Source organism: Rattus rattus, chromosome 14 (assembly GCF_011064425.1).
Source record: "Rattus rattus isolate New Zealand chromosome 14, Rrattus_CSIRO_v1, whole genome shotgun sequence".
Lineage (NCBI taxonomy): Eukaryota > Metazoa > Chordata > Mammalia > Rodentia > Muridae > Rattus > Rattus rattus.
The window spans coordinates 73,392,957-73,417,489 of NC_046167.1; the positions used below are offsets into that span (position 1 = coordinate 73,392,957).

General features: G+C 41.7%; 1 protein-coding gene across 1 annotated transcript in view; it reads right to left on the bottom strand.

The window, feature by feature from the left end:
* The window catches only part of Uimc1 (ubiquitin interaction motif containing 1), a 65,832-nt gene that overhangs the window by 28,181 nt on the left and 13,118 nt on the right, over positions 1-24,533 (bottom strand). Inside the window, exons 3-7 of the mRNA XM_032884365.1 lie at positions 20,717-20,801; positions 13,512-13,636; positions 12,204-12,309; positions 11,173-11,906; positions 5,742-5,827 (exon numbers count right to left, since the gene is read on the bottom strand). Of these exons, the coding sequence (XP_032740256.1) occupies positions 5,742-5,827; positions 11,173-11,906; positions 12,204-12,309; positions 13,512-13,636; positions 20,717-20,801 (1,136 nt within the window). The remainder of the gene's footprint in view (positions 1-5,741; positions 5,828-11,172; positions 11,907-12,203; positions 12,310-13,511; positions 13,637-20,716; positions 20,802-24,533) is intronic.

The window sequence follows — 24,533 nt, forward strand, 5'->3', positions numbered from 1 at the left end:
ACAATGGCAGAGAACTGAGTAAGGGGGTACAGAATTGTGTTCCCTGAGTAATACACAGGCTAAGAAATAAGATTTATGGGGCTGGACAGCTGGCCCAGCGGTTAAGAGCACTGGTTGCTCTTCAAAAGGACCTGAGTTCAATTTCCAGCAACCACATGGCAGCTCACAACTGTCTGTAGTAGTAGCTTGTGGGGATCTGGTGTCCTCACACAGACATATATGCAAGCAAACACCAATGCACAAAAAAATAAAGATAAATAAATCATTCAAAAGAGAAATAAGATTTGGGAGTGCACATCGTAAGTGCATAGGTAAGTACATAAGCAGACCGGTAATATGGCTGTCTCTGTGGAAGCCAGTAGAGGAGACCATCAGAAAAGAAAAATCAGACTGTACCAAAAAAGAGAGGGAAAAGCTCTGACAGTCTACCAAGTGAGTGAAAGCATATTGGAGAGGAGCAGACAAAGGCGCCACGTGCACGTCAAGCTGAGCACACTAGCTGCACGGGTCCTTAGCCCACAGAAGAAACTCAGCAGCCATTTCCAAACTCAAGCCAGATAAAAGCAAGGTAGGTCTGCCCCAGTCCTTATAAACCTCAAATCCAGTTTCTGATTTCCATGAGCAGTGATTACTCCAGTAGACAGATCTGTGGTGGAGACAAATCCCATTTGTGTTATACCAGATGGCTTAGAATGCAGAGGCCAGGCACCATTTTGAGGGGGGGGAAATCTATTGTTAAAAACTGAACTGAGGCTCAGTGGTTAAGAACACTGGCTGTTCCTCCTAAGAACCTGAGTTCGATCCTCAGCACCCACATGGAAGCTCACAAATGTCTGGGAATCTGATGCACTCTTCTGGCATCCAAGGGTACCAGACACAAATTTAATGCAGGTACAACACCCATACACATAAAAATAAAAATTTAGAAAACAAACAACTCAACCACCTAGGGCGACCTGTGAGATCAAAGAACATCCACAAGCTAGGAAACCTCAATTCGGTCTGCCACAAACCTTTAGTCAGGGAAGCCTCTTAAAAGCAGTTGTGGACAGCAGCAGGGCTGCCAACATGAGACTGGCTTGCACTGGATCATGTATAAGGAGAAACAACCCCATCCATGCTCAGTGGCTGGGAACAGATCTCATCAACAAGAACTATGCTGGAGTTTTAGCAGCTCTGAGCTCAGGCCAGTAAGCAGATCAAACTTTACAGTCACCTACGTAAACTCATTACTGTTAAGCCCAAGAACTCTGAAGTTCCTGGGGTGTAATGATGCCCAAAAGGACATCTCTCTAGCAGGGTGACCTTGAAAACATGAAAGCAGGTCTTTCGCTTGTACCAATCTCAATGCTACGATATGATTTCCACATTCCCTCTCCACTTGGGAGACACTCCTTAGATAAACAGCCACTCAAGAAGAAACAATATAGGCAGGCTAAAGAGGGTGAGAGACTCTGCCCAGCCCACAGAATGCAAAGCTAAGTGTAACTTTTCTATTTAGTGATGCTTTCTTACTCTCCTGCCCTTGTCTCTCCCCTCCTCCCAAATTTTTCTCTATTTCATGTCTTTTTATAAATAAATATATATATGTACACTCTAGCGGTCTTCAGACACACCAGAAGAGGGCATCAGATTCCGTCACAGATGGTTGTGAGCCACCGTGTGGTTCCTGGGAATTGAACTTAGGTCATATGAAGGGCAGTCGGTGCTCTAACCACTGAGCCATCTCTCCTGCCCCATCGTTCTTCATCTCTTTTTCTTCTTTTCATCTACTTAACTGCTCCCCACGTCTTTCTTGTGTTCCTTCTCCTTTTACCTCACTCACTTGCTACTTCCACACGTTCTTTACAGAGTGCTGAGCTTCACGCCACATTCTACAGCAGAATGGTACTTCCAGTTATAAGGTTATTGCTGACTATGTACTAATGAGTGTAGTTGATTTTGTATATTTCTACATCTAATACAGTCTGATAATATTGCTGCTATAGCAGTGTGTTTCCTCCCGAGTGTATACCTTCAAAGGTAGCCTGCTAACTAGGAAGATCCACCTCCGAAATCCTGACGAGCTAGCCAAACCAACAGACACATAAATCACAACAATGAAATGCAAGAAATCTGAAGTCAGAACAACACAACTCCTCTAAAGACCATAATTCTCAACCACGGAACTGAGAAGCACCAAAATAAGTAAAATGCACATGAAGCTTTCAAATATTTTCTGATAAAAATGACTTGTGATCTAACATGGCACACAAACCTAAAAATTCAGAAAGGAAATTGAGATTTTTTTTTTTTGAAAGGGAGAGAGGAAGTAAAGGAAGAAATAAGAAGCAAGAGAGAGAAAGGAAAGGAAGAAAAGTGAGAGGAGGAAGGGAAGAAGAGAGGAAGAAGGCAGGAACTAAAAAGTTTAATGGACAAAAATCAAAGTAGAGGTGCTGGAGAGATGGCTCAGTGGTTAGAGCACTTACTGCTCCTTCAGCGTACTGGGGTGGGGCCCCAGCATCCACACAGCCTGAGACCATCATGGTCTCAGAGGACAGAGGACAAAGTGAAACGAATACTGCATCCAGTTACCAGTGAGGAAGAAGTAAACGAGCATTCCCATAACATCTAAGAATTCTGGGATAATCAGACAGGGTGGGCTAAACCTTTAGTTCCAGCACTCGGGATGCAGAGGCAGGTGGATCTCTGTGAGTCTGAAGCCAACCTGATCCACAGTGAGTTTCAGGAGGGCAAGAGATACCTGATGATATAAGACCCTGCCTCAAAAAACAAGCAAAAAACTATCCATAGGACAAAAGACTCAGCTGCTGTGGACACCAAAAGCAAAAACTATTCAATGAAATGACAGCAAAGTTTCCCAAACCTTTTCAAAGAAATGGGCATTCTGTTTGAAGCAAGAGGCACTTATAACATAGACATGTACAGAGAAAAACCTCTATACAACATATTATAATCATGAAGTCAAACATACAATGTAGGGGCTGAGGAAATAGCTCAGACATTAAAGTTCTTGACACACAAGTCTAAGAACTAGAGTTCAGATCCCCAGAAACCCACAGAAATGCTCCCGGGGCATGGCAGTGACCTGGACTTCCAGTCTCAGAAGAGAGAAAGAGGAGATCCCCAGAGCTAGCTGACTGGCAAGACAGACCACGCTGGCAGACTCTGGGTTGAACTGAGACTCTCTGCCTCAGTGAGTAAGGTGGAAAAGTAATCAAGAAAGATGTTATACATCTGTCCTGGGCTTCCACATACACACACTCATACACATGCAAAACACGAATATATACACACATGAAAACATTCAAAGCAAAGAAATAATATTCAAAACAGTAAAGGAAAGATACTAACACCCACAAAAGCAAAAACATCAGAACAGGATCAGTCTCTCATTAGCACTGCTCAAAGCCAAGAGACCATGGAAAGATATATTTTAAGCACTGAAAATAACTGACACCCAAGGATGTTATATCCAGCAAAGGCATCTTCTAAAACTGAATATAAATAAATAAAGTTGAAGAAAAATAAGAGCATTAGAAGGAAAGTACGAATGAAGGCAGTTTGTGACCACAGGCTCAACTGCACAAGATCTCTGAATGCACAAAGGGAGAAGAAGAAGAGCAGGCTCAGCTACAAGGACACAGGAAAGAATAGTTCTAGTAGGGAAAGGACTAAACAAAGGCGTCTAGGAACCCACCATGTCCAACACTGTAAACCAGCTAGTCGATGATGCCAATAAGGAAGCAAGAGCAAACAGCAATCCAACGAACCATAAAACCACCATCAAAGTTAGAGGAATTAATAAATATGTAACTATAATAACTTGAAATATAAAATGACCTCAATTCACCAAAGAAGAAACAGAGACTGTCTGACTCATTCCAAACTTCTACTGTTGTCTCCAGGAAAAGCCAAGAGATGGAAACCTCAAATCAGTCAGAAGTCAGTAAAAGGCTTGTAGAGCTATCCTGATATCTGATAAAGTAGACTTCAAAACAAAATCAGTCAGAAGACAGAAAAGGTACTACATTTTAAAAGGGAACAATTTACTGGGCATGGCAGTGTATGCCTTTCATCCCAGCACTTGGGAGGCAGAGGCAGGTGGATCTCTGTGAGTTCAAGGCCAGGCTGGTCTATACAGTAAGTACCAGGACAACCAGAGGTAAGTAGGGAGACCCTGTCTCTAAGAAAAAGAAAAAGAAAGGACAGGACAGACAGGTCAGGACAAACACCTTTCAATTCTATCTCACTCCAATCAGAATGGCTACCAAAAAAGCAAATAACAAATGCTGGTGGGGACGCCAGGGTTAAATCTTAGAGCCACTATCAGTATGGAGGTTTATGACAGACAGACAGATGAAAAGGAAGGAAGGAATAAGGGAGGGAAAGGAGAGGAGGGGAGAGAAGAGAGCAGAGAGGAGAGAGAGAGAGAGAGAGAGAGAGAGAGAGAGAGAGAGAGAATGAATTATCATACGATCCAGCTACATTATACCACACCTGGGTTTGCACCTGAAGAACTGTAAGTCATACTTGCATATCCGTGTTTAAAGTCACAATATTCACAATAACCAAGAAGTGGAATCAACGGGGCTGGAGAGATGGTTCAGCAGTTAGGAGCACTGACTGCTCTTCCAGAGGTCCTGAGTTCAGACTGCAGAAACCACATGTGGCTCACAACCATCTGAACTGAGATCTGATGCCCTCTCTGGTGTGTCTGAAGACAGCTATGGTGTACTTATATATAATAAATAAATCTTTTTTAAAAAAAGAAATGGAATCAACCTAGATTTCCATCAATGAATGGGTAAACGAGGTTTATAGACACAATGGAATGTTGTACAGCTATAAAGAAATGAAATCATAACATTTGCAAGAAAAAATGATGCAAAATCACAAACAAAATAAGCCAGATTCAGAAAAAAAAATAAAGACTACATATCATGTTCTCTTATATAAAACCTAGATTTACACACAAAGTATGTAAAGCTACTATGTAACAAATATATGTTAACGTATATTTGTAGATCATGAAACAAGTAAGGGGATTATGAAGGGAGGAAGAGACCTTAAGAGAGAGGAGAACAGAGGCAGGCAGATCTCTGTGAGTTCAAGGCCAGGCTGGTCCATAGACCGAGTTCCAGGATAGCCAGGCCTACTTAGAAAAAAATCCTGTTTCCAAAATTCAAAAGAGAAAGAAAAGAGAGAGAGAGAGAGAGAGAGAGAGGAGAGAGAGAGAGAGAGAGAGAGAAAAGTATGGACTAACTGGACAAAGGGGAACTATCTGGACAGGACACAGTGAGGACTGAGCCATGAGGGAGGCAGTAGAACAAACACATGAAGATGACTACAAACCCTATTATCTGTATGCTAGTCTGAAAGAAAAAAGTAACAGAACCAGAAAAACAAAGAAAGGAAGAAAAAGCCATAAAGAAACAGTCTAGGAAGCTAGGATAGATTAGAGAACAGCAAGTAATAAACTGTGAGATTTATGTTAAGATGACTAGAGTGGGTAAGAAAACCTTTATGGTCTCTTCCAGGCTTAATATTTTAGACTCTGAGAGACACACATTTGCAAACTTACAGCTAAAAATGATTTCCAGTCTCGATGGGCACATAAAGCAGATAAAAGTTGCTGGCAAGTTTCCATGTATACAGTCTCTCTTAAGAGGTTCCTCTTTCTGACCCTTATAGCGTCTTTAGGAAGAGACCCCGAGACCCACAGCAGAATACACTCTCACCTTTGTGAGGCAGGCACAGCGTCGTCTCCTTCAGAACTCTTCAGAACTTCTTCAGAAGTTTCTTCAACAAACAGACCTTGGGAAGACTGTAAAGACACGGGAAACCGTGAGCTACACAGGTGAGCTTCCTTCTTCCTTTGTTACTTACTTAGTACACGTTTCTATGTACTTGTGGAAGCCAGAGGCCAATCTCGGACGCCAGTCCTCAGAAGCTCTATCTGCCTTAGGTTTTTAGTGTTTATAACAGTCTCACTATATGAAGACCAGGCTGACCTCCAGTTCACAGAGATCTTCTGGGACTCAAGGCCACATGACCACACTGAGCCATATCCACCTTGGGTTTTGCTGGTTTTTGTTTTGTTTCACATTTATCTTTGGGGAAAGGGGTGCACATGTCACTGATGCACATGTGGGAGTCAAAGGACAAGTTACAAGAGTCAGTTCTCACTTTCCACCTTGGGGGTTCTAAGCATCAAATTCAAGTCCTCCTTCTTGGTGGTGACAAGCACCTTTCTTTCTTTCTTTCTTTTTTAAAATATTTATTTATTATATATGAGTACACTGTAGCTGTCTTCAGACACACAGAAGAGGGCATCAGATCCATTACAGATGGTTGTGAGCCACCATGTGGTTGATGGGAATTAAACTCAGGACCTCTGAAAGTGCAGTCAATGCTCTTAACCACTGAGCCATCTCTCCAGCCCAAGCACCTTTTTTCATTAAGACAGCCTCCCTCACTGACCCCACTGACTAAATTGGATGGTTAGTCCCACAGTATCCATCTATTTGTCTCCAACTCTCCAGTCACGACATTTCACATGGGTTTTGGGGATGGAATTTAGATCCTCATGCTTGCAATGGCAAACAGTTCCAACTGAATGGTCTTCTCAACCCAAACTTCTTCCTCTTGAAAAACAAACAAACAATCTTCCAAAGTATTACTTAACGGTTGATAAGAATAAAATCAGGTCGGCCATAGTAGCCCATGCCTTTATCCTGGAAACAGAGGAAGACAGACAGTGGGGAGCTCAAGGCCAGCCTAGTCTACACATCAAGCTCCTGGACAGACAAAGCTATGAAGGGACCCTGCCTCAAAACAAAACACTAACCCAGGCACAATAGTACATCAATGCCAGCACTTGGGAGGCAGAGGCAAGCAGACTTCTGTGAGTTCAAGGCTAGCCTGGGTCTATATAATGAGTTTGTGAAGAAAGCAAGCAATGCTACCTTAAATGGGTTTTCTGGGAAAATGCCTTGGCTATGACGCTTCATCCAGGAAAAGCCTCTCTAACTGCTCGATAAAGCTTTCAGGGTTTTTTAACATGTTAACAATACATGTTAAACATGTATCCCTCTATGACTCCAATAAAGGATGACATATAAAAAAAGGGGAGGGAGGAAAGGAGTAGTAAAAGAGAGGAAAACTGAATCTACAGTCAAAAGGAAAGCTGTACAACTGGAAATGTAGTTATGACAAACCAAAGTTGAACAATACTATCAATGAGAATCCAGCAGCAATGGGCCAGCAAGATGGCTCAGGGTAGAAGCACTTGTACCAAGCCTGACAATCTGAGCTCCATCCCTGGGACTCATATAGCCAAAGGAAGAAAAATGATTCCCCAGAAATTACCCTCTGACCTACACACGCGCACACACACACACACACAAATGAAATATAACTTTCTAAAAACCCTTGCATTAAAATACATCAACAATAAATAATGCACCCAACTCTTTAAATTAAGTAATTAATTTTTTTCTTTGAAAAAAAAAAAAAAACAGGAAACACTGACACCTAGCGTCCACCTAACAGAATTTTGTTGATTTAGGGAACTGGAGAGATGGCTCAGAAGTAACCAGCCCCAAGTCAAGCAACTGACAGAGGAAGTGATTCCCACAAGCTGTCTTTCAGCCTTCACTCATGTGTTGTTCCGATCCACCCCACATACATACAGACATAAATAAACGTCTTTAAAAGCATGCTGCTTTCTTTTTTAAGTAAAAAGGAAAGTAACAATGTCAACCTCTAGCCTCCAACCTCTAACATACGTGTATATGTGTATCATACATACATGCATTCCAAAAGACCAAAAGCACTGTTAACTGGACATTTTATACAAACTCACTTTTATTCTTACAACTACATCAGACGGGGCTGGCTCAGCAGTTCAAACACTTGCTGCTCTTGCAGAGGACCTGGACTGAGTGACAGTTCACAGCCGGCCCAACTCCCTTCTGAAGATTATGAAGTCATGTAACTACAAACCCACTCTTCGGTATAATTTAGAATATCCTGATTTATTACTAAAGTTTTTATTACTATTTCTGTCATCAGACTTTGAATTTTTTAGTTTCTCTTGTTAACTGTATTTGTTTGGTTTTTCTTACAATAAAGATTTATGAAATGATAACTCTTAAAAGTTATTCCTAACAGTATAGGTTTGACTTTTGTATTTTAGCAATTTTGTGTCTTTATCAATTTAGTATCAATTTTTACAGCTATAAAATGGGAAATAACAACTCCTATCTTTAAATTGTTTAAAGGAAGGTAGAGAAACAAGATATACAATGTCCATACATAACACTATCTAGCCATATTAGAAGTAGATTAAGACAGCAATCTAAATGTCCCCAAAAGGAGACTGGGTTCATTAGAGAAAGTCACCAGAAGCAAAATTAGAAACATACCACGGTGAGAAAGAATAAACTGTGAAACTGAACTTAAGTCACAGGTTACCCCCCCAAGACTGATGTGGTGGAGGAAGGAGACTGAGCCCGCACGTTGTCTTCTGACCCTGCACACACTACGGACACACACAGAAAGGGGGGGAGGGAGGGAGGGAGGGAGGGAGGGGAAGGGAAGGGAAGGGAAGGGAAGGGAAGGGAAGGGAAGGGAAGGGAAGGGAAGAGAAGGGAAGGAAGACAGGTTAAAACACTATGTAGAGGGGCTGGAGAGATGGCTCAGCGGTTAAGAGCACTGACTGCTCTTCCAGAGGTCCTGAGTTCAATTCCCAGCAACCACATGGTGGCTCACAACCATCTGTAATGGGATCCGATGCCCTCTTCTGGTGTGTCTGAAGACAGCAACACTGTACTTATACATTAAATAAATAAATCTTAAAAAAAAAAAAAAAAAAAAAAAAAACCAACCAGTATGCAGAGATCTCTTCATCTCTAGAGCAGGAAATACCAGTCAGTCTGAATGCCATGCTGGTGCAGGTCTGAGGAGCTACCATTCATATACCTCTGATGGGAATGTGAATATATGTATTTTCTATAGATGACAATAGAATAGTTAACAAGACTGTCAATGTACATATCAGCCTCTGATATATCACTGTATCTGTAAGAAATTATCCTACACTTCTTCTGAAATGTCCTCTCTTCAAGGTATTACTTGGGATAGAAAAGTATTAGAGACAACTTACATCTTACCAGTCAGCTACTGAATAAGCTATGGTTTATCCAATACAGTATCTCCCTAAGGGGGTGGGAGGTAAACTGAGTATTGTTATAGAATGATCTCAGAATTACTAAATTAAAAAGTTTAATATATATATAGCAAACTATTGTTTGTATAAATGGAAGGCAGGGATTGGAGAGGTCTCCCAGCTGGCAGTGCTTATCCAGCATGCATGAAGTCTTGGATGCCATCCTCTGTACTATAGAAAGCACGGGGGTTGGGGAGATGGCTCAGTGGTTGAGAGCACTGACTGCTCTTCCAGAGGTCCTGAGTTCGAATCCCAGCAATCACATGGTGGCTCACAACCATCTGTAATGGGATTCAATGCCCTCTTCTGGTGTGTCTGAAGACAGCTACAGTATACTCATACACAATAAATAAAAACACTTGCCTGTAACCCCAGAACTCTGGACATGGAAGCAGGAGGATCACAAGTTCAAGGTCATCCTTGCTACTTAACAAGTTTGAGGCAAGCCTGGGCTACATGAGAACCTACAGGAACTGAAGTTCCTAGAAAAAAAGCCACATCTACACAGAAACACGCCACAAGGCTGTTTAACTGATTAGACCCTGATTAGACTGTGGAAAGACTGCAATGCTGTATGCCCGGAACCCAATGTTCTTAGCCCCAAAGTAGCCATTTATTGATCACCTGTGTGTGTGTGTGTGTGTGTGTGTGTGTGTGTGTGTGTGTGTGTGTAAACATTCTTGTGACTACTGGGTAATGGACTATATGAGCAGACCCCTAGCTTCCACCAACCTAAAAGCTAAGAATGTCACCAGGTATTATCTAAGGCCTAGTCAGAGATTTTCTCGTTTTTACTGAAATCTACCTGATGTTCCCACCAATGTTATTTAAAACATGTTTTCTCTTTAAATATTTTTTTTATTATTTTTAATTGTGTAAAGGTGTCTGCCTACATGCAGGCATATGCTCATTGCATGCTGGTATCCTCAGAAGACAGAGGCATTCAGTCACCTGGATGAGGCTGGAGTTACAGACAGTTGTGACACGGGAATCACCCTGGTCCTCTGGAAGAGTAGTACGTGGTCTTAACTGCTAAGCTGTCTCTGCAGACCCCTTGGAAAGTGTTCTGATCTGTAACTTTCCTTGTAACCTTTCTGTAACCTTCATAAAACTGATACGTTGTTGGAACATGTAATTTGGGGGAACCTAAATCTGTGTTCCCAGCTTATAGCAATTCATATTTGGCTGCAGAATAAATTAATTCTTATGCCTTCTGAGATGACACATTCGCATTGACACTTGTCAAAAAAAGTGGAGAAAAGAATATATATATTTTATATTACATAAAGTATCATGGAAGGATACACTAAAAATTAGAAGCATGGATTGAATCCAGAGAGGGGAAATGTCTGGCTAGAAGGTATAGCTGAAAGACAAATATATATTTTTAATTTGCATTTCCTTGAATATTTTAAAACATCATCTGTAGAAAAATGTTTTAAAAATAAAAAGTTTGGAAATGAATATGGTATACACTAACAAGATGAAATAATGTGTTTATGGATATTGGATAAGTGGAGAAAGATTTCTGGTAAATTATAAAGTAAAAGAAATGAACAAAGTTTGTGCAGAAAAGTCTCTATTTTGCTTAAAATTTAAAATAAAAACGTATTTTATATGTATAGACATGATGATGATTGCCTCTTGGTGGTTTGATAGCAGATAACTATTTTAATTTTTCTTTTCTTTCTTTTTTTTTGAGACAAGGTCTCACAATGATGTAGCCTAGGCTAGCCAGACTGCTTCACCCTCGGAGTGCTAGGATTATAGGCATACCAGACACCCAGGTTCTTTTCTTTTTTTTTAACTTTTCCTATTTTATATAGTAAGCATATATTATTTTAATAAGCAGATAAAGAACAAAGACCACAAAAATAGTTGAAATAATTCTTATTCTATCTGTAAATAAATTATCCTTCATTACACCACCATGCCCTTACCTGACCACGACCGGTTGTTGGTTCTTCCTCCAACAGAAGTCTCTGCTTCAAGCGTGTAATGGGACTTCTTTGGGAATCCTTGGTCTCTGAGGGCCAGACAGATGCCCCAGAGCCCTGCCTTTCCCCCCCAGCTCCAGCTCTCACATCTGAGAGGCCTTCATGCTTTTCACTAGTCTGCTCTTCTTGGCCACGTTCATTCTGGATCAGAAAAGGAGGTCCAGGTAACACCGGCTCCCCAAACCCTCTTTTCCTAACAAGCTGTCTCTGAGCCATCTTCAGGCTCTTCTGATACACCTCCAGCTGGCACAGAATCACGCTGGTGTATTGATCAGGGTCCACTCCAGCAGGGCAGAATGGAACACCCCAGTAGTAGTGCACTGTGCCCCCAATGTCCTGGAGGCCTTTGGCGTCTGCTGGGGTAGGAAGGCATTGCCTACACGTGTCCCCCCTACCCTGGACAGCTTTGGGAAAAGCACAGCCACTCCCAGAACTTTCCTGTGGCTTCCCACACTGAGTGTGCTCAGCCAAGTGGCCAGGACATCTGTCAAAACATTTAACCTTCTCATTCTCAAACACTGGCCGGCTTGACTGGTCCTGGCTTCCTGAGCTGCCAGAGAGCGGCTCCTCTTCAGGGTTTTCACTGTGGTCCCAGGGCTCCTTTCCTTCCTCAGCCTCGTTTCCCTGACTGATCTGTGAGCCTTTGCACAGTGATGGAGGTGCCAGCTGCCATATGCCTGTAGGTATGTGAGAAAAAGTAGGGCTGAGGACAGTGTTTGTTAAGGAAGACAGCCTGGTGAGCTGTCATCTATCAAGAATTACAAATGTGGCTATGAAAGCTGCTCTTTGGCTTTGGACAAAGGGTATTGTTTTCCCTGGAGATAAAAGTAGGTTTGTTGGGTATTAATGAAATTTCAACTATTTCTGTTTGAACCTCTTTAATACCATAACAGGGATTGGGGCATCTCTGTCTCTACTCGCAGCAGGAGTGATAGGGTTGTACTTGATGTTAGGAGTCAGAACGGAAGACATGCCTTCAGTGGTTCCAGAATCTTTGGTGCTGTCTTGATGGGGATGTGAGGACGGCCCAGTAGACAGAGGTCGGGGTCTGGCAGCAGAAGCGTCAGAAGACCAGCGACTCTGAAACAAGTGACCCCGTACCAGACCAGGTTGTTATTAAAATAGCTGTCTATGAAGAGTCACAGGAAGGACAAAATGGGAGGCCACTGATCCCTAGGACTTTCTTCTCTTCAGATATAGCTGCTCGATTCAAATGGACTCTCCAGTGTACATACATACGTACATACATACATACATACATACATACATACATACATACATACACACACATAGTAAATATATATGTATATATATTTACTATACCATCCCAATATGGAGGGTATATAGTGTATAGAATGGTTCAGATTATACTCGCATGGTGATATATGCCTCTAGTCCTAAGCTTTTCAGAAGGCTCAAGTGGGAAACTGCTTGAACTTCCAAATTGAAAGCCAGCCCTTTCAATTCTAGGAGGCTGCAACCCAAACAAACAAGCTAACAAGCAAAGAGAATCAAGGCTTGCCACTGGCAAGTTCCTTATTGTTTACATTAATTTCTTTTGCATATATTCACATCATAATTTAATATTGAGTTTTTCTGTTTGTTTGGTTTTGGTTGTTGTTGTTTTAGTTTGGTTGTAGTTTTTGGTTTTTGAGACAGGGCTTCTCTGTGTACTCTGTCTGCTATGGAACTTGTTCTTAGCCCAGTCTGGCCTCAACCTCACAGAGATCTGCCTGCCTCTGCCTCTGCCTCTGCCTTTGCCTCCTGAATGCTGGGATCAAAGATGTGCGTAACCACCACCCAGCTATTCGATTATTTTTTTTTCTTTTTTCTTTTTTTCAGAGCTGGGGACCGAACCCAGGGCCTTGCGCTTGCCAGGCAAGCGCTCTACCACTCAGCTAAATCCCCAACCCCTATTCGATTATTTTTAAAGTGACCATTCTTTCTCTTGCTTTCTTTGCTGTCCCCACAAACAAGGTGAACATCTGACCTGAAGCTTTTGGATTCCTGGTATTCTACACTCCTTCAGAAGCTTCCCATCACTATGATTCTTTTAAACCACTGACTGAAAAATTTGTGGAACGGAATCAAACTCTTATGGTAACAAAAACACTTCAATCAGATTAATCAGCAACAAGGACTTAAAAAAAAAGTAGAGACATTTTTATTAACTGAAAAACCTATAAACTACCAAGGCTCATTTCTCATACAACTCTACCAACCACTAAGTAACTGAGAACATTGCTAGTAAATCCCACAAACTTCCAACACAGCATATTTACATTCAGGCTTTCGGCAATGGCTTTCCTCAAGAGCTCCTCTTCTTTCTCCTCCTGGTTGTTCACCTCCTTAGCTTCCTGCTCACTCATTTTGAGAGCCAAAGCAAATTGTTCTTCTTCTGACATCTCTGTAAGAGTGTAAGGAAGGGAAGAATACCACAAACAGAAAATTAGCATAAGGCAAAAAACCAAAATCACTAAACTGTCAGCTGATAATACTGTGAGCCATATGGTATGATTTATACTCTAATAAGGAAAGTCTATAAGGTAAGGTGTGGTCAAGATCACCAGTCGCATGCCAAGCATTGGAGGCGCACATCTTTATAATCCCAGCACTCAGGAGGCAGAGGCAGGCGGATCGCTGAGAGTTTGAAGCCAGCCTGGTCTACAGATATAGTTCCAGGACAGCCAAGGTTACACATAGAAGGCCCATCAGGAAAGCCCAAAACAAAGAAAGAAACAAAGAAAAAAACCATTTGTAAAAGCATTAGTAACAGTTACAAGAACCATGAGTTAACTAAAGCTAGCACAGTGCTAGCCAACAGTGTTCATGTTTGCATCTCTAGCACGTGAGAGGGCCTGTCAATCAGTATCTGATGAATAAACAAACAAAAACACTACAGAGCTCTCCTTGCTAAACACCACACTGCTTTAAGCTGATCATTTAGCCAGAGAGACTTGACTCTCCAGATCATTTAGATCATTAACTCTCCTGATCATTTAGCCAGAGTGACTTGACTCTCCAGAATCTGTGCTTTTAGGATGGTCTCATGTAGTCCAGGCTGGCCTTGAGGATGAACCTGAATTTCTGCCTCCAGTTACACCAGGATCATAGACGTGCATCACCTTCTTTATATGGTGCCAGAGATTCGACAAGGGTTTCATGCATGCTAAGCAAACATCCTATCAACTAAACCACATATATCCCCAGATCTCAAAATCTTCTAACTTCTTCAACTTAACAAATCCTTAGTTAGTTTTCAACTAACAGCAACTGCAGTACACTGGAGAAATGGCTGATTCCAAGTCTAGGCTATGAAATGTCCAAGCTAAGCTAGAATATGTCTTATGACAGTTAGCAAGGGATCTGTGACCCATGCCTAGCACTAGACCCAAAGAACTTAATAGCAAACTTAGAAAACAAAAACTACTGGCTTAAAATTGAACGGGAATCCACTGCATTATCCTTTTTAATTAAAATGTAGCAAACATTTGCAGACCCTCATTCAATGCCTTCGACATGAGGAAACGTGACAGAGCTGGGTGAGTTACGTCTTCAGCAACGTAGTCAGCTCAAGCTCCTGGGGACAGTCTACACCCATCTCCCAAGGACAGCCCTAGTTAACTCAGCACGTCTCTGCGATGGTTATTCTTGAACTTGCTCTCAGTTCTGTTCCCCTAGAGAGCCCTGACTAACACAGTCACAAAACAAGACAAAAAACAAAAGACATGAAAGCAGGAGGAGAATCTATAGAGGAAGCAGAATTGATGAGTCAGGGATAAGAGAAGAGGAATGAACATGATTAGAATGCATTATATACTGGTGTGAAACTGTCAAAAAAATCAATTTAATTGTAAAATGCTGCAAAAAAATTTATCTCCAAAGATAATCTTAACATGTTAAGTTGATGCTCTATTCACTCCCATAGGTGCCAAAGGGCAGACAGTCAAAGATGCATACATATACAGGTGCCCCCATAAATATATATAATCAGTTCTTAGATTTCCTCCTTTTAAATCTAAGCAATCAAGACAATCTACCAGATATCAAAGGAAAACCTTTAATATGAAGATCTAAAATCTGAAGTAAAAAATACTAACAAAAAATACTAGTAATTATCCTTGAGAAATAAGACATTGGACACTGGATCTCTGAGCACACTCAGGATGCCATAAATAAACAAGAACATTAGAGAACTATGAAGAAATTCAGAGGCTGGCCAGGCTTGAATTTCATGCCTTTAATTCCAGCACTTTCGAGGCAGATCCAGAGGCAGGCGGCTATCTCTGAGTTCAAGGCCAGCCTGGTCTACAAAGCGAGTTCAAACCAGCCAGGGCGTTGTAACAGAGACACCCTCAGAAAAAGAAAAAAGGAGAAAGAAAGAAACTCTGAAATGAATAAAAATAAAGATAAGTATTTTTCAAAACTTACGTGGTAAAGCTAAAGTTAGCAATTTTTATAGCTAAATTTATGGGTATATAATGCTCAAATGAAAAAAAGAAAAAAGTTGGTAGAGTGCTTACTTAGCATGAAGCCTTGGGTTCAATTTCAAGCAATGATGGTATTTTACAGCTACATTTTTTTACTAATTGATTCTTTGTGAGTTCCATTTACATCATGCACCCCAGTCCCACTCACCTCCTCAATCCCTCCCATCTTCCCTTCGCTCTTGCAAACTCCCCCCAAAATAAAAAACAAACAGCAAGCATAGAAACCATCTGGCCATGGAAGCTGCAGTGTGTCAGTGTGTCAGTGTGCCCCACAGTACCTCCCTCTGTCTACACATCTCCACTTGCAAATGTTCATGGCAGTGAGTCATTGGTTTGTTTTGAGGCCTCTGGCTTCCGTGACATCATCAACATTGGGTCCTCACCGGGACTCCTCCCAGTTATCCTGTTGGTGCCCTATGTCATGGAGATCCTGCAGCTCTGGATCAGCTGGCCCTTTCAAGAGTCACACCCATTTACATATGATATAGACTGTGGGGTGGGTCTGTGTGGTGGCTGTGCTGGTCATCTGCCAGGCTCTCCCTTCTCCACACCAACAGGGCGAGCTCTCTAGCCCTGCTCCCATTAAGCCACCCAATCACACCACTGGCAGGAGGCAGGGGCAGCTCTCTTGCTCTCCTGCTCTCAGGCCCCCAGGGTTGCTCACATACACGCCTCCAGAGCCAGCGCCACGGTTCTGTCCAGTCAAGGCACAGGGCCCACTCTCCCAAGGGCTGCAACCTGTAGGGGCTGAAGCAGCTCTCACACTCTTGGGGCTGGCCCACCTGTGCCTTCACCTTCATCTACATTCTTTGGTTTTTTAAGATTTATTTATTTATTCATTTTATATACATATATATATATATGTATGTATGTATGTGTGTGTGTGTGTGTGTGTGTGTGTGTGTGTGTGTGTGCTCTATCCGCATGTATACCGGCATGCCAGAAGAGGGCATCAGATCCCATTGTAGATGGTTGTGAGCCATCATGTGGTTGCTGGGACTTGAACTCAGGACCTCTGGAAGAGCAGCTAGTGCTCTTAACCACTGAGCCATCTCTCCAGCCCTTCATCTACATTCTTAAGAAATATCACCCTTTACTTTTCTTGTGCTATCTCCCATGGACTCAGTATCAGACTTAAGAAATAAGCTGGGCAGTATTCTCCCATTACCTCATCTCTGTAGGAGCTTATGAACAACTACTACTATTTCTTTCACAAAGATGACCCCTGAAGCTATGAAATTCACATCTTTTTGTTATAGCTACTTTTGTTATAGCTGCTTTTTGTTAATTCAATTTTTTATTATATTAGTTGTATTTTAATATTCCACTTCTTGAGTCAGTCTTGGTTTGTGTCTTCCTAAGAATTTATCCATGAAGTTCAAGTTACCTATTTTTTTGGCATATGCTTTTTCATACTCTTTATATACATACAACTGAGTTCTCTCTTCTTTATTTTGAAATATAATGTTGAATATGGCTGTGCTTGTTCTTTGTCAATTTGACACACCCAAGAGTTATCTGGAAGACAGAACTTCAACTGAGTAAATCCCTCCATCAGGTTAGCTTATAAGTAAGATTATGGGTATTTTCTTGACTAATAACTGATGTGAGAGGGCCTGGCCCACTGTAGGTGGTGCCCGTCTTAGACAGGCAGGCCAGTGCAAAGCAACAAGATGAGCAAGCCGTGGGGAGGAAGACAGCAAGCAGCATCCTCCACAGTCTGCTTCAGGGCTGCCTTCCAGGCTCCTGCTTGAGTTTCTGATCCCACTTCCCTCAAAGATGGACTGGAATATGAAAGTGCAAGCCAAATAAAAACCCTTCCTTTTCTCAGAGATGCTTTTGGTCATGTGTTTACCACAACAGCAGAAACCTAAGTAGGACAATGGTTATAAGGTATGACAAGCATAAACAATGGCAGAGATTGTGCTCCAGTGTCAGAAGCCATTTCGCCTACTTCTGTGAGAGCCTGCCTGTCAGGCAGTCAAGGTAGGCAGGTCTGCCGGCAGATTTCCTGGCCTGCTGATCCACAGAACAATAAGAGGGATACACTTGAGGCTCAAGGCAAGGGGATGAACGTTCTATTAATCGTGGTGGAAGGAACTGGGAAGCCTCCAAATAGGAACAGATATCCTGTGTGTATGTCAGCCACTGTCTCTGCTAGTTTGTGATTTTGTTTCCCACAGCACTGTAAGGCATAAAAAGGCTAAGAAAAGTAAACTCAGGGCTGGTGTGGTATTGACCTGCAGCCCTCCTGATTTCTAACTTTGTCTCTGAGTCTTTGAAGTGGAAACTTGGGGATTCTTTGAGAGTCAGTTGTGTTGGATGGTGTTTTGCTGGGGCAAACATATGAGTGTTTTCCTGAAGTGGACACAGGTCAAAGTCTATGGCAGACTCATGAAAGAATGTTTCACTGAAGCAGACACAAGAGAGAGAATGTGCTGCTAAAGCAAACGTGTGAGAGGGCATGTGATGAAGGATTCTTTGTTAACAACATTGCATAGTTGAACTCTATTTGTGCTGAGGCAAAGTACATGGAGAACACGTGACGTTTAGAGGGTATAAATAGGACCCATGGAGTGACAGAAACAGAGCTGGGCTTGCTGGTACAGCTAGCTGTACAATGCTTGTAGGTCTCGCTGTCTTTGCTTCCCTGAGAGAGGCACAGCCAAGAACTTCTCCTGGTGTTCCTGATGGTCCCTCCTGCTGACTTGAGCTGAGGCAGAGGCCTGGCTGTCTCTGCTAGGTCACACTACCGCTGCTGATTCATGTTTGCTAATAGTACTCTACAGAATTGGACTGCTGGTGTATCCATAAAGTGTTTGCAAATGGATCGAGCTTCCACTGCCCGCTAGCCTGTACAGTGAACTGCTGATTTCCAAAGAATACAGACAGGAATTGCTCCAAAGAACCTTTCTAAACAGGTCCACTTTCCCTGTATCCTTTCTTTTCCACTACCTGTGGTGGGTGGTGGCTATAAGGAAGGTTAAAGCATTTATTTAAGAAACATCATTAAAAATTGTTTTTGAAAATATTAAAGTTACAAGTCTCCTTCCTGTCTTTCCTATAATAATTCTCACTCCCCACTCAGAGGACTGTTCAACTTCATACCAGCAAGCAGTGCACTCCAAATACAGTAATGAAAAGTTATAACTAAAAATAGAAATGACTTGGTTTTCATCATTTATCACTCCTTAGAATTGAAACTGACACCTCTTTCTTATGTCCCGAGGTATAAGAGATTTTAGGTTGTGATTCTTGTATAGCAATACACAGCAAAGAACTCCCCTTTAAGTCCTTTAATCAGGACTTTAATTAGTGAAACTAATACTTGGTTTTACAACAAAATAGTTGCTCACACATGTAGGTACTTCCAAACATGGACAGAATCACACACAACAGTTTTTATATTTCAGATGATCATTCCCAAGACATTTGTAGAGCACACGAGACGCTAGGATAGAAAGATGGTTAGTCCAAGCCCAGCCTGTACCATAATAGGTGAGAATCTGTCTAGAATCCTGGGTTTCCAGCACTGTCTTACTTGACTCTCAGTATAGTATCCCCTTGTAGTTCTATGACTTATGATTGCAATTCTTCACTCACATACTATTAGCTCCTTTTCATCCAGTCTGAATCAGAGAACTCCTCATAAAAGACAGTCCTCTACTCTTTAATTTGGGGAACACAGCTTTTATCATCACGTTTATTTTTAGAAACAAATTTCAGCACTGAAAAATGGCTCAGACTTTTCCTTTTCAAGTGAGTTTCCCAAAGATATAATTTTACTAGGAATTAGTAATCTGAATTATGTATCTGTGCAACTATTTAAGGATGCCCTTGCCAAGAACTATTCAGTACATTCAGACAGGTCAAACGAAAGCCCAAACTTCTGGCCCCATTTCTGTTTATGAGCTGAAACACAGAGTTCCCTATATAAGGCAAAAAGTTCAGAAAAAGTCCTAAATGTTCAGAAAATTATTTTAGCATCAATACTACATCTCAGCCATCCTGCTGCACATGTAACTCTCTAATCAATGCACAGAACTTACCTAGAGAACATATCTAGACATGCAGTGGAGCCAACCTGGGACGCTCGTTATGTGGCTGGAGATAGGATTTAAACCCTGATCTCCTGTCTCCACTCCTATGGCAGAGTTCATTCACATTGGACAGTGACCCCCAGGCACAGACGGAAATGGAGACTTGACAAAGCCCTGCCACTGTGGAGCCCAGCTCTGCAATAACACCACCCATGGCACAATTACTCACCTAAGCTAACATTAACTTTGACTGGTCCACATTAAACTTAAATTTTTTCTCAACATAAAAGAGTAAATCATCTCCCATCGTGCCTTTTACTGAAGAAGAGGTCAGCTGAAAGCTGCAATTTGTCTAAGACCTACATAGTAAGGAAAAAGAAAAGGGGGGCTAAACAAATGGGTCAATGGTTACTAGCGCTTGGTGCTCTAACAGAGCACCTGGGTTCAGTCCCCAACACTTACACAGCAGCTCAAAATCATTTGTACCTTCAGTTCCAGGAGACCTAGCTCCTTTGGTACCAGGCACATACAAGCAATACACACAGAATAAACACACACAGAATAAAATGTTTAAGAGGTGGGTAGAGAATCAAAGGCTCTGTAAGTACCCACCCCGAAGCTCACATTTATAATTTCAATAGTCTTCCTCTAGGACAGCTTAAAGTAACTCTCTAAGAAATTTGCAAAAGCTTAAAGATGGGCTGGAGAGATGGCTCAGTGGTTAAGAGCACTGACTGTTCTTCCAGAGGTCCTCAGTTCAATTCCCAGCAACCACATGGTGGCTCACAACCATCTGTAAAGAGATCTGATGCCCTCTTCTGGTGGGTCTGAAGACAGCTACAATGTACTCACATACATAAAAAGTTTAGATTCAGAACAAACATATATATATCCCTAGAGAAGTCTCTTCTCCTAATGAAAACACTGTATCAACTCAATTAAAAAATGAAAACTTACGTGCAATTTTTCTTTTAGCCAAACACTTTGATCTGTTTGACTGTTTTGTCTTCATTTTCTGTAATCCATTTTCCTCTTTTGTTTCCTGTTATAAACAAGAAACACGATCAGAGTAGATGACATCAAAAGTAATAATTTTCTATTTCTTCTATATTTCCTTTTGGTTAGTAGAAGCCTGTGAATTATCAGTGATTATTAAGAATGGTATACATAAGACATCTCAATTAAAAAAAAGTATGCAAGATCTAGAACCAATTAAGCCATAAAAATAAAAATGTATACTATACTGACATGATTAACGATCACGTTCACAGAAACACATAAAAACTGGTCAATATCCAAAATACTAGTAGACATCTACCCAAGATCAGAAACACTTGACTCAGTAAGTGTTTAAATCCAATATATTCATTTATTGTAGAGCATTCTTTGGCCACTGGTTGGTTGATGAAAGAAAAAGTAAAAGAATTCTATAAAATCAATTTTAAAAACCTAATAGACCAACCCCACTCCACCTCAAAACTTAATAAGTAGCACTTGAGAAGCAGAGCAAGTGAATGACTAGGAGTTTGAAGCCAGCCTGGTCCACACAATAAGTTACAGGAGAGCCAGGGCCCTGTGGAAAGGCCTTGTCTTAAAACAACAACAAAATGTAGCAAAAAAAAAAAAAAAAATCAAGATAACCAAAAAGGAAACAGAAAAAGCAATAAGAAAAAGCTACAAAAGAGCAGGTGAGCGAGAACACAGACAAAGATGATTTAATATATGTGTGACTGGGATCCTCAAGAACAAATGTTAAACTGTAGCCCAAGAAAATTTTCAGGTGGGGAGAGGGATGAGAAATCATAAAATGTCTACCATTTTCTACGAAAATGGTCTGTGGGCTGGAGAGATGGCTCAGTGGTTGAGAGCACTGACTGCTCTTCCAGAGGTCCTGGGTTCAATTCTCGGCAACCACATGGTGGCTCACGACCATCTGTAATGGGATCTGATGCCCTCTTCTGGTGTGTCTGAGGACAGTGACAGTGTACTCATTTAAATAAGATAAATAAAATAAATCTTAAAAAAAAAAAAAAGGAAGAAAGCAAATGGCCTGAATAATTTCAGACACATCCTATGGTAAACATTAAGCAAAGAAAATTTCCTAAAACATTCAGATTGACAGACATAATAACTGACCCTCAAAAATGAAAGTTAAGCTGAATGGTAGTGGCACATGTGTTTAATCCTGGCACTTGGGAGGCAGAGGCAGGTGGATCTTTATGAGTTCAAAGCTAGCCTGATCTACAGAGTCAGTTCCAGGACAGCTAAGGCACACACACACACACACACACACACACACACACACACACACACACACACAAGAAAGAAAAAATGTATCTATATAAACATACAGATAAATACAAGTTCTTTTTGTTTTCAATGCACCCCGATCAGTTTCCACTCCTCCTAGTCCCACACACACACCTCCCCTCTACCCCAGATTCACTTCTCCTCCATTTCTATCTCTCATAATGCAGAAGTTATGCTATTATAAATAAGAAATCACAAAGTAAAATATATTGATCAACTACTATATAGATTAAAAGCAAAAGTCAAATAATACCCAGATAGTAGCCAAAAATGAAAAGAAGAGAAACTAGAAAAGCACCCTGTGGGCATTTGAAGAAGAATGACCCCATAGACTTGTGTTTGGATATTTGACCCAGAACACTATTGGGAGGTGTGGCCTCGTGGTGGTGGGTGTGGCTTTGATGGAGGAAGTGTGTCACTAGGGGGTGGGCTTTAAGGTTTCAAAAGCTCAAGCAGGGCTTGGTGATTCAGTTCATTTCCTGCTGCCTGTTGAACCAGCAGTAGAATTCTCAGCCCCTCCTCCAGCACCATGTCTGCATACAGGCTGCCATGCTTCCTGCCATGACAATAATGGACTAAACATCTGAACTGTAAGCCTGCCCCAATTCAATATTTTCCTTTATAAGAGTTGCCTTGGTCACGGTCTCTTTAAACCATAGAAACCCTAACGAAGACATGCACATACTATTAGAACAACATATCAAAAAAGTCTATCAGTATCCCACGGCTACTACAAGCCATGGAACAAAGAACAGTCAGAAAATGAGACCAGGAAAAATGATTTAAAGAGAGTGAAGACAGGGGTTGGGGATTTAGCTCAGCGGTAGAGCGCTTGCCTAGCGAGCGCAAGGCCCTGGGTTCGGGTCCCCAGCTCCAAAAAAAAAAAAAAAAAAAAAAAAAAAAAAAAAAGAAGAGAGTGAAGACAGCAGTTGGAAGGCAGGGCCAGTCTGATCTACACAGTAAGTTCTAGGCCAGCCAAGGCTACAAAGTGTGACCCTGTCTCAAACAAACAAACAACAGATTAAGAAACACAGACTAGGGCTGGAGAGCTGGCTCAGAGGTTAAGAGCACTGACTGCTCTTCCAGAGGTCCTGAGTTCAATTCCCAGCAACCACATGGTGGCTCACAACCATCTGTAATGGGATCTGATGTCCTCTTCTGGTGTGTCTGAAGACAGCGACAGTGTACTCATGTACATACAATGAATAAATAAAATATTTAAAAAAAAAAAAAAAAGAAAGAAACACAGACTAAATCACCCTTAGAAAGCATGAGTGCAGTATTAGGTCCTTCAAATCATCAGGTACAGTAAATTCCATGAGTGTAAAAGAAACCCCAAGTAGAAGTGTGGTTTGAATGGGACCGTGCTCCACTAGCCAGGGCAAGTGTCTGAATACTTGTCTCCCCGCTGGTAGCCCTGTTTGGGAGGGCTGTAGAACCTTTGGTAGTTAGCATCTCACTGCAATTAGTGGGGCTTGGGAAAGGCCTTGAGGCTTTACAGCCTGCCCTACTTCCTATTCACATTTTGCTTCCTGAGAGTAGAAGTATATAAACAATGCCCTCTTGCTCCTGCCACCACGCCTTCCCTACCGGCTGGGATTTCTTCTAAGCCATGATGGACTATTTAACTTTGGAAACTCTTTCTCCCTCAGTTGCTCTTTTGTCTTATCACGACATAAGAGCATTGAGGCAGAGCCTGTGCCAAGAAGGGAGGCTGCTGCTGTAAGCCCGTCCGTGTGGTTCTTAGACCTCTGAAACTGGTTTGGGGGAGAAGTGTGGAAGTGTCTGGAACTCTGAGTCAGAAAAGCCCTGGAGTGCTGTAAACAGAACTTAGTGGACTATTTTAATGGGAGCCTGTAAGACAGGGATGCTCACTGAGGAAAGCATGAACAGTGGGGCTCAGACCATGAGCTTTCAGAGAACAATGACTATCAGGAACTGGGATACAGGTCATGTATGTCATATTTTGATCATGAATCTGGTTTCATTCTGCCTATGTCCTGAGAAGCTGAGTAAAGTTGAATAAAGACAATAAACTAATTTATTTGACAGTAAGAATTTTAAGACAGAATTGTATCTAGCATTGAAAACTGTGAGACAATGGGACTAGGGAAGGTGTCCTCAGGGCAAAGTCCATTGGTGGCTGTCATGTAAAAATCAAAATTTATCTAAAGGAAGAAAATCTAAACTGAAGGGACTTCCTGCTCCTCAGAGCAACTACTTAGGGAAGTTTCTTGAGGGTCTGTACACACAACTTAGTCAACACAGCTGTATCCCAAGGGGCCAGGCTACATCTTGAACTGGCAGCGGGACTTGGCATCATTAGTACCATTTTTGCAAGCATATAAGAAACCAAAGTAAAGAAGTCACAGAGTCCTGTGTTCCACGTTTTCTGAAAGCAGCTGAGGTGAGGCAATCTGTGGTAAGATCCCACTCCCTACAAGGACACCCTGAGGCACATGTG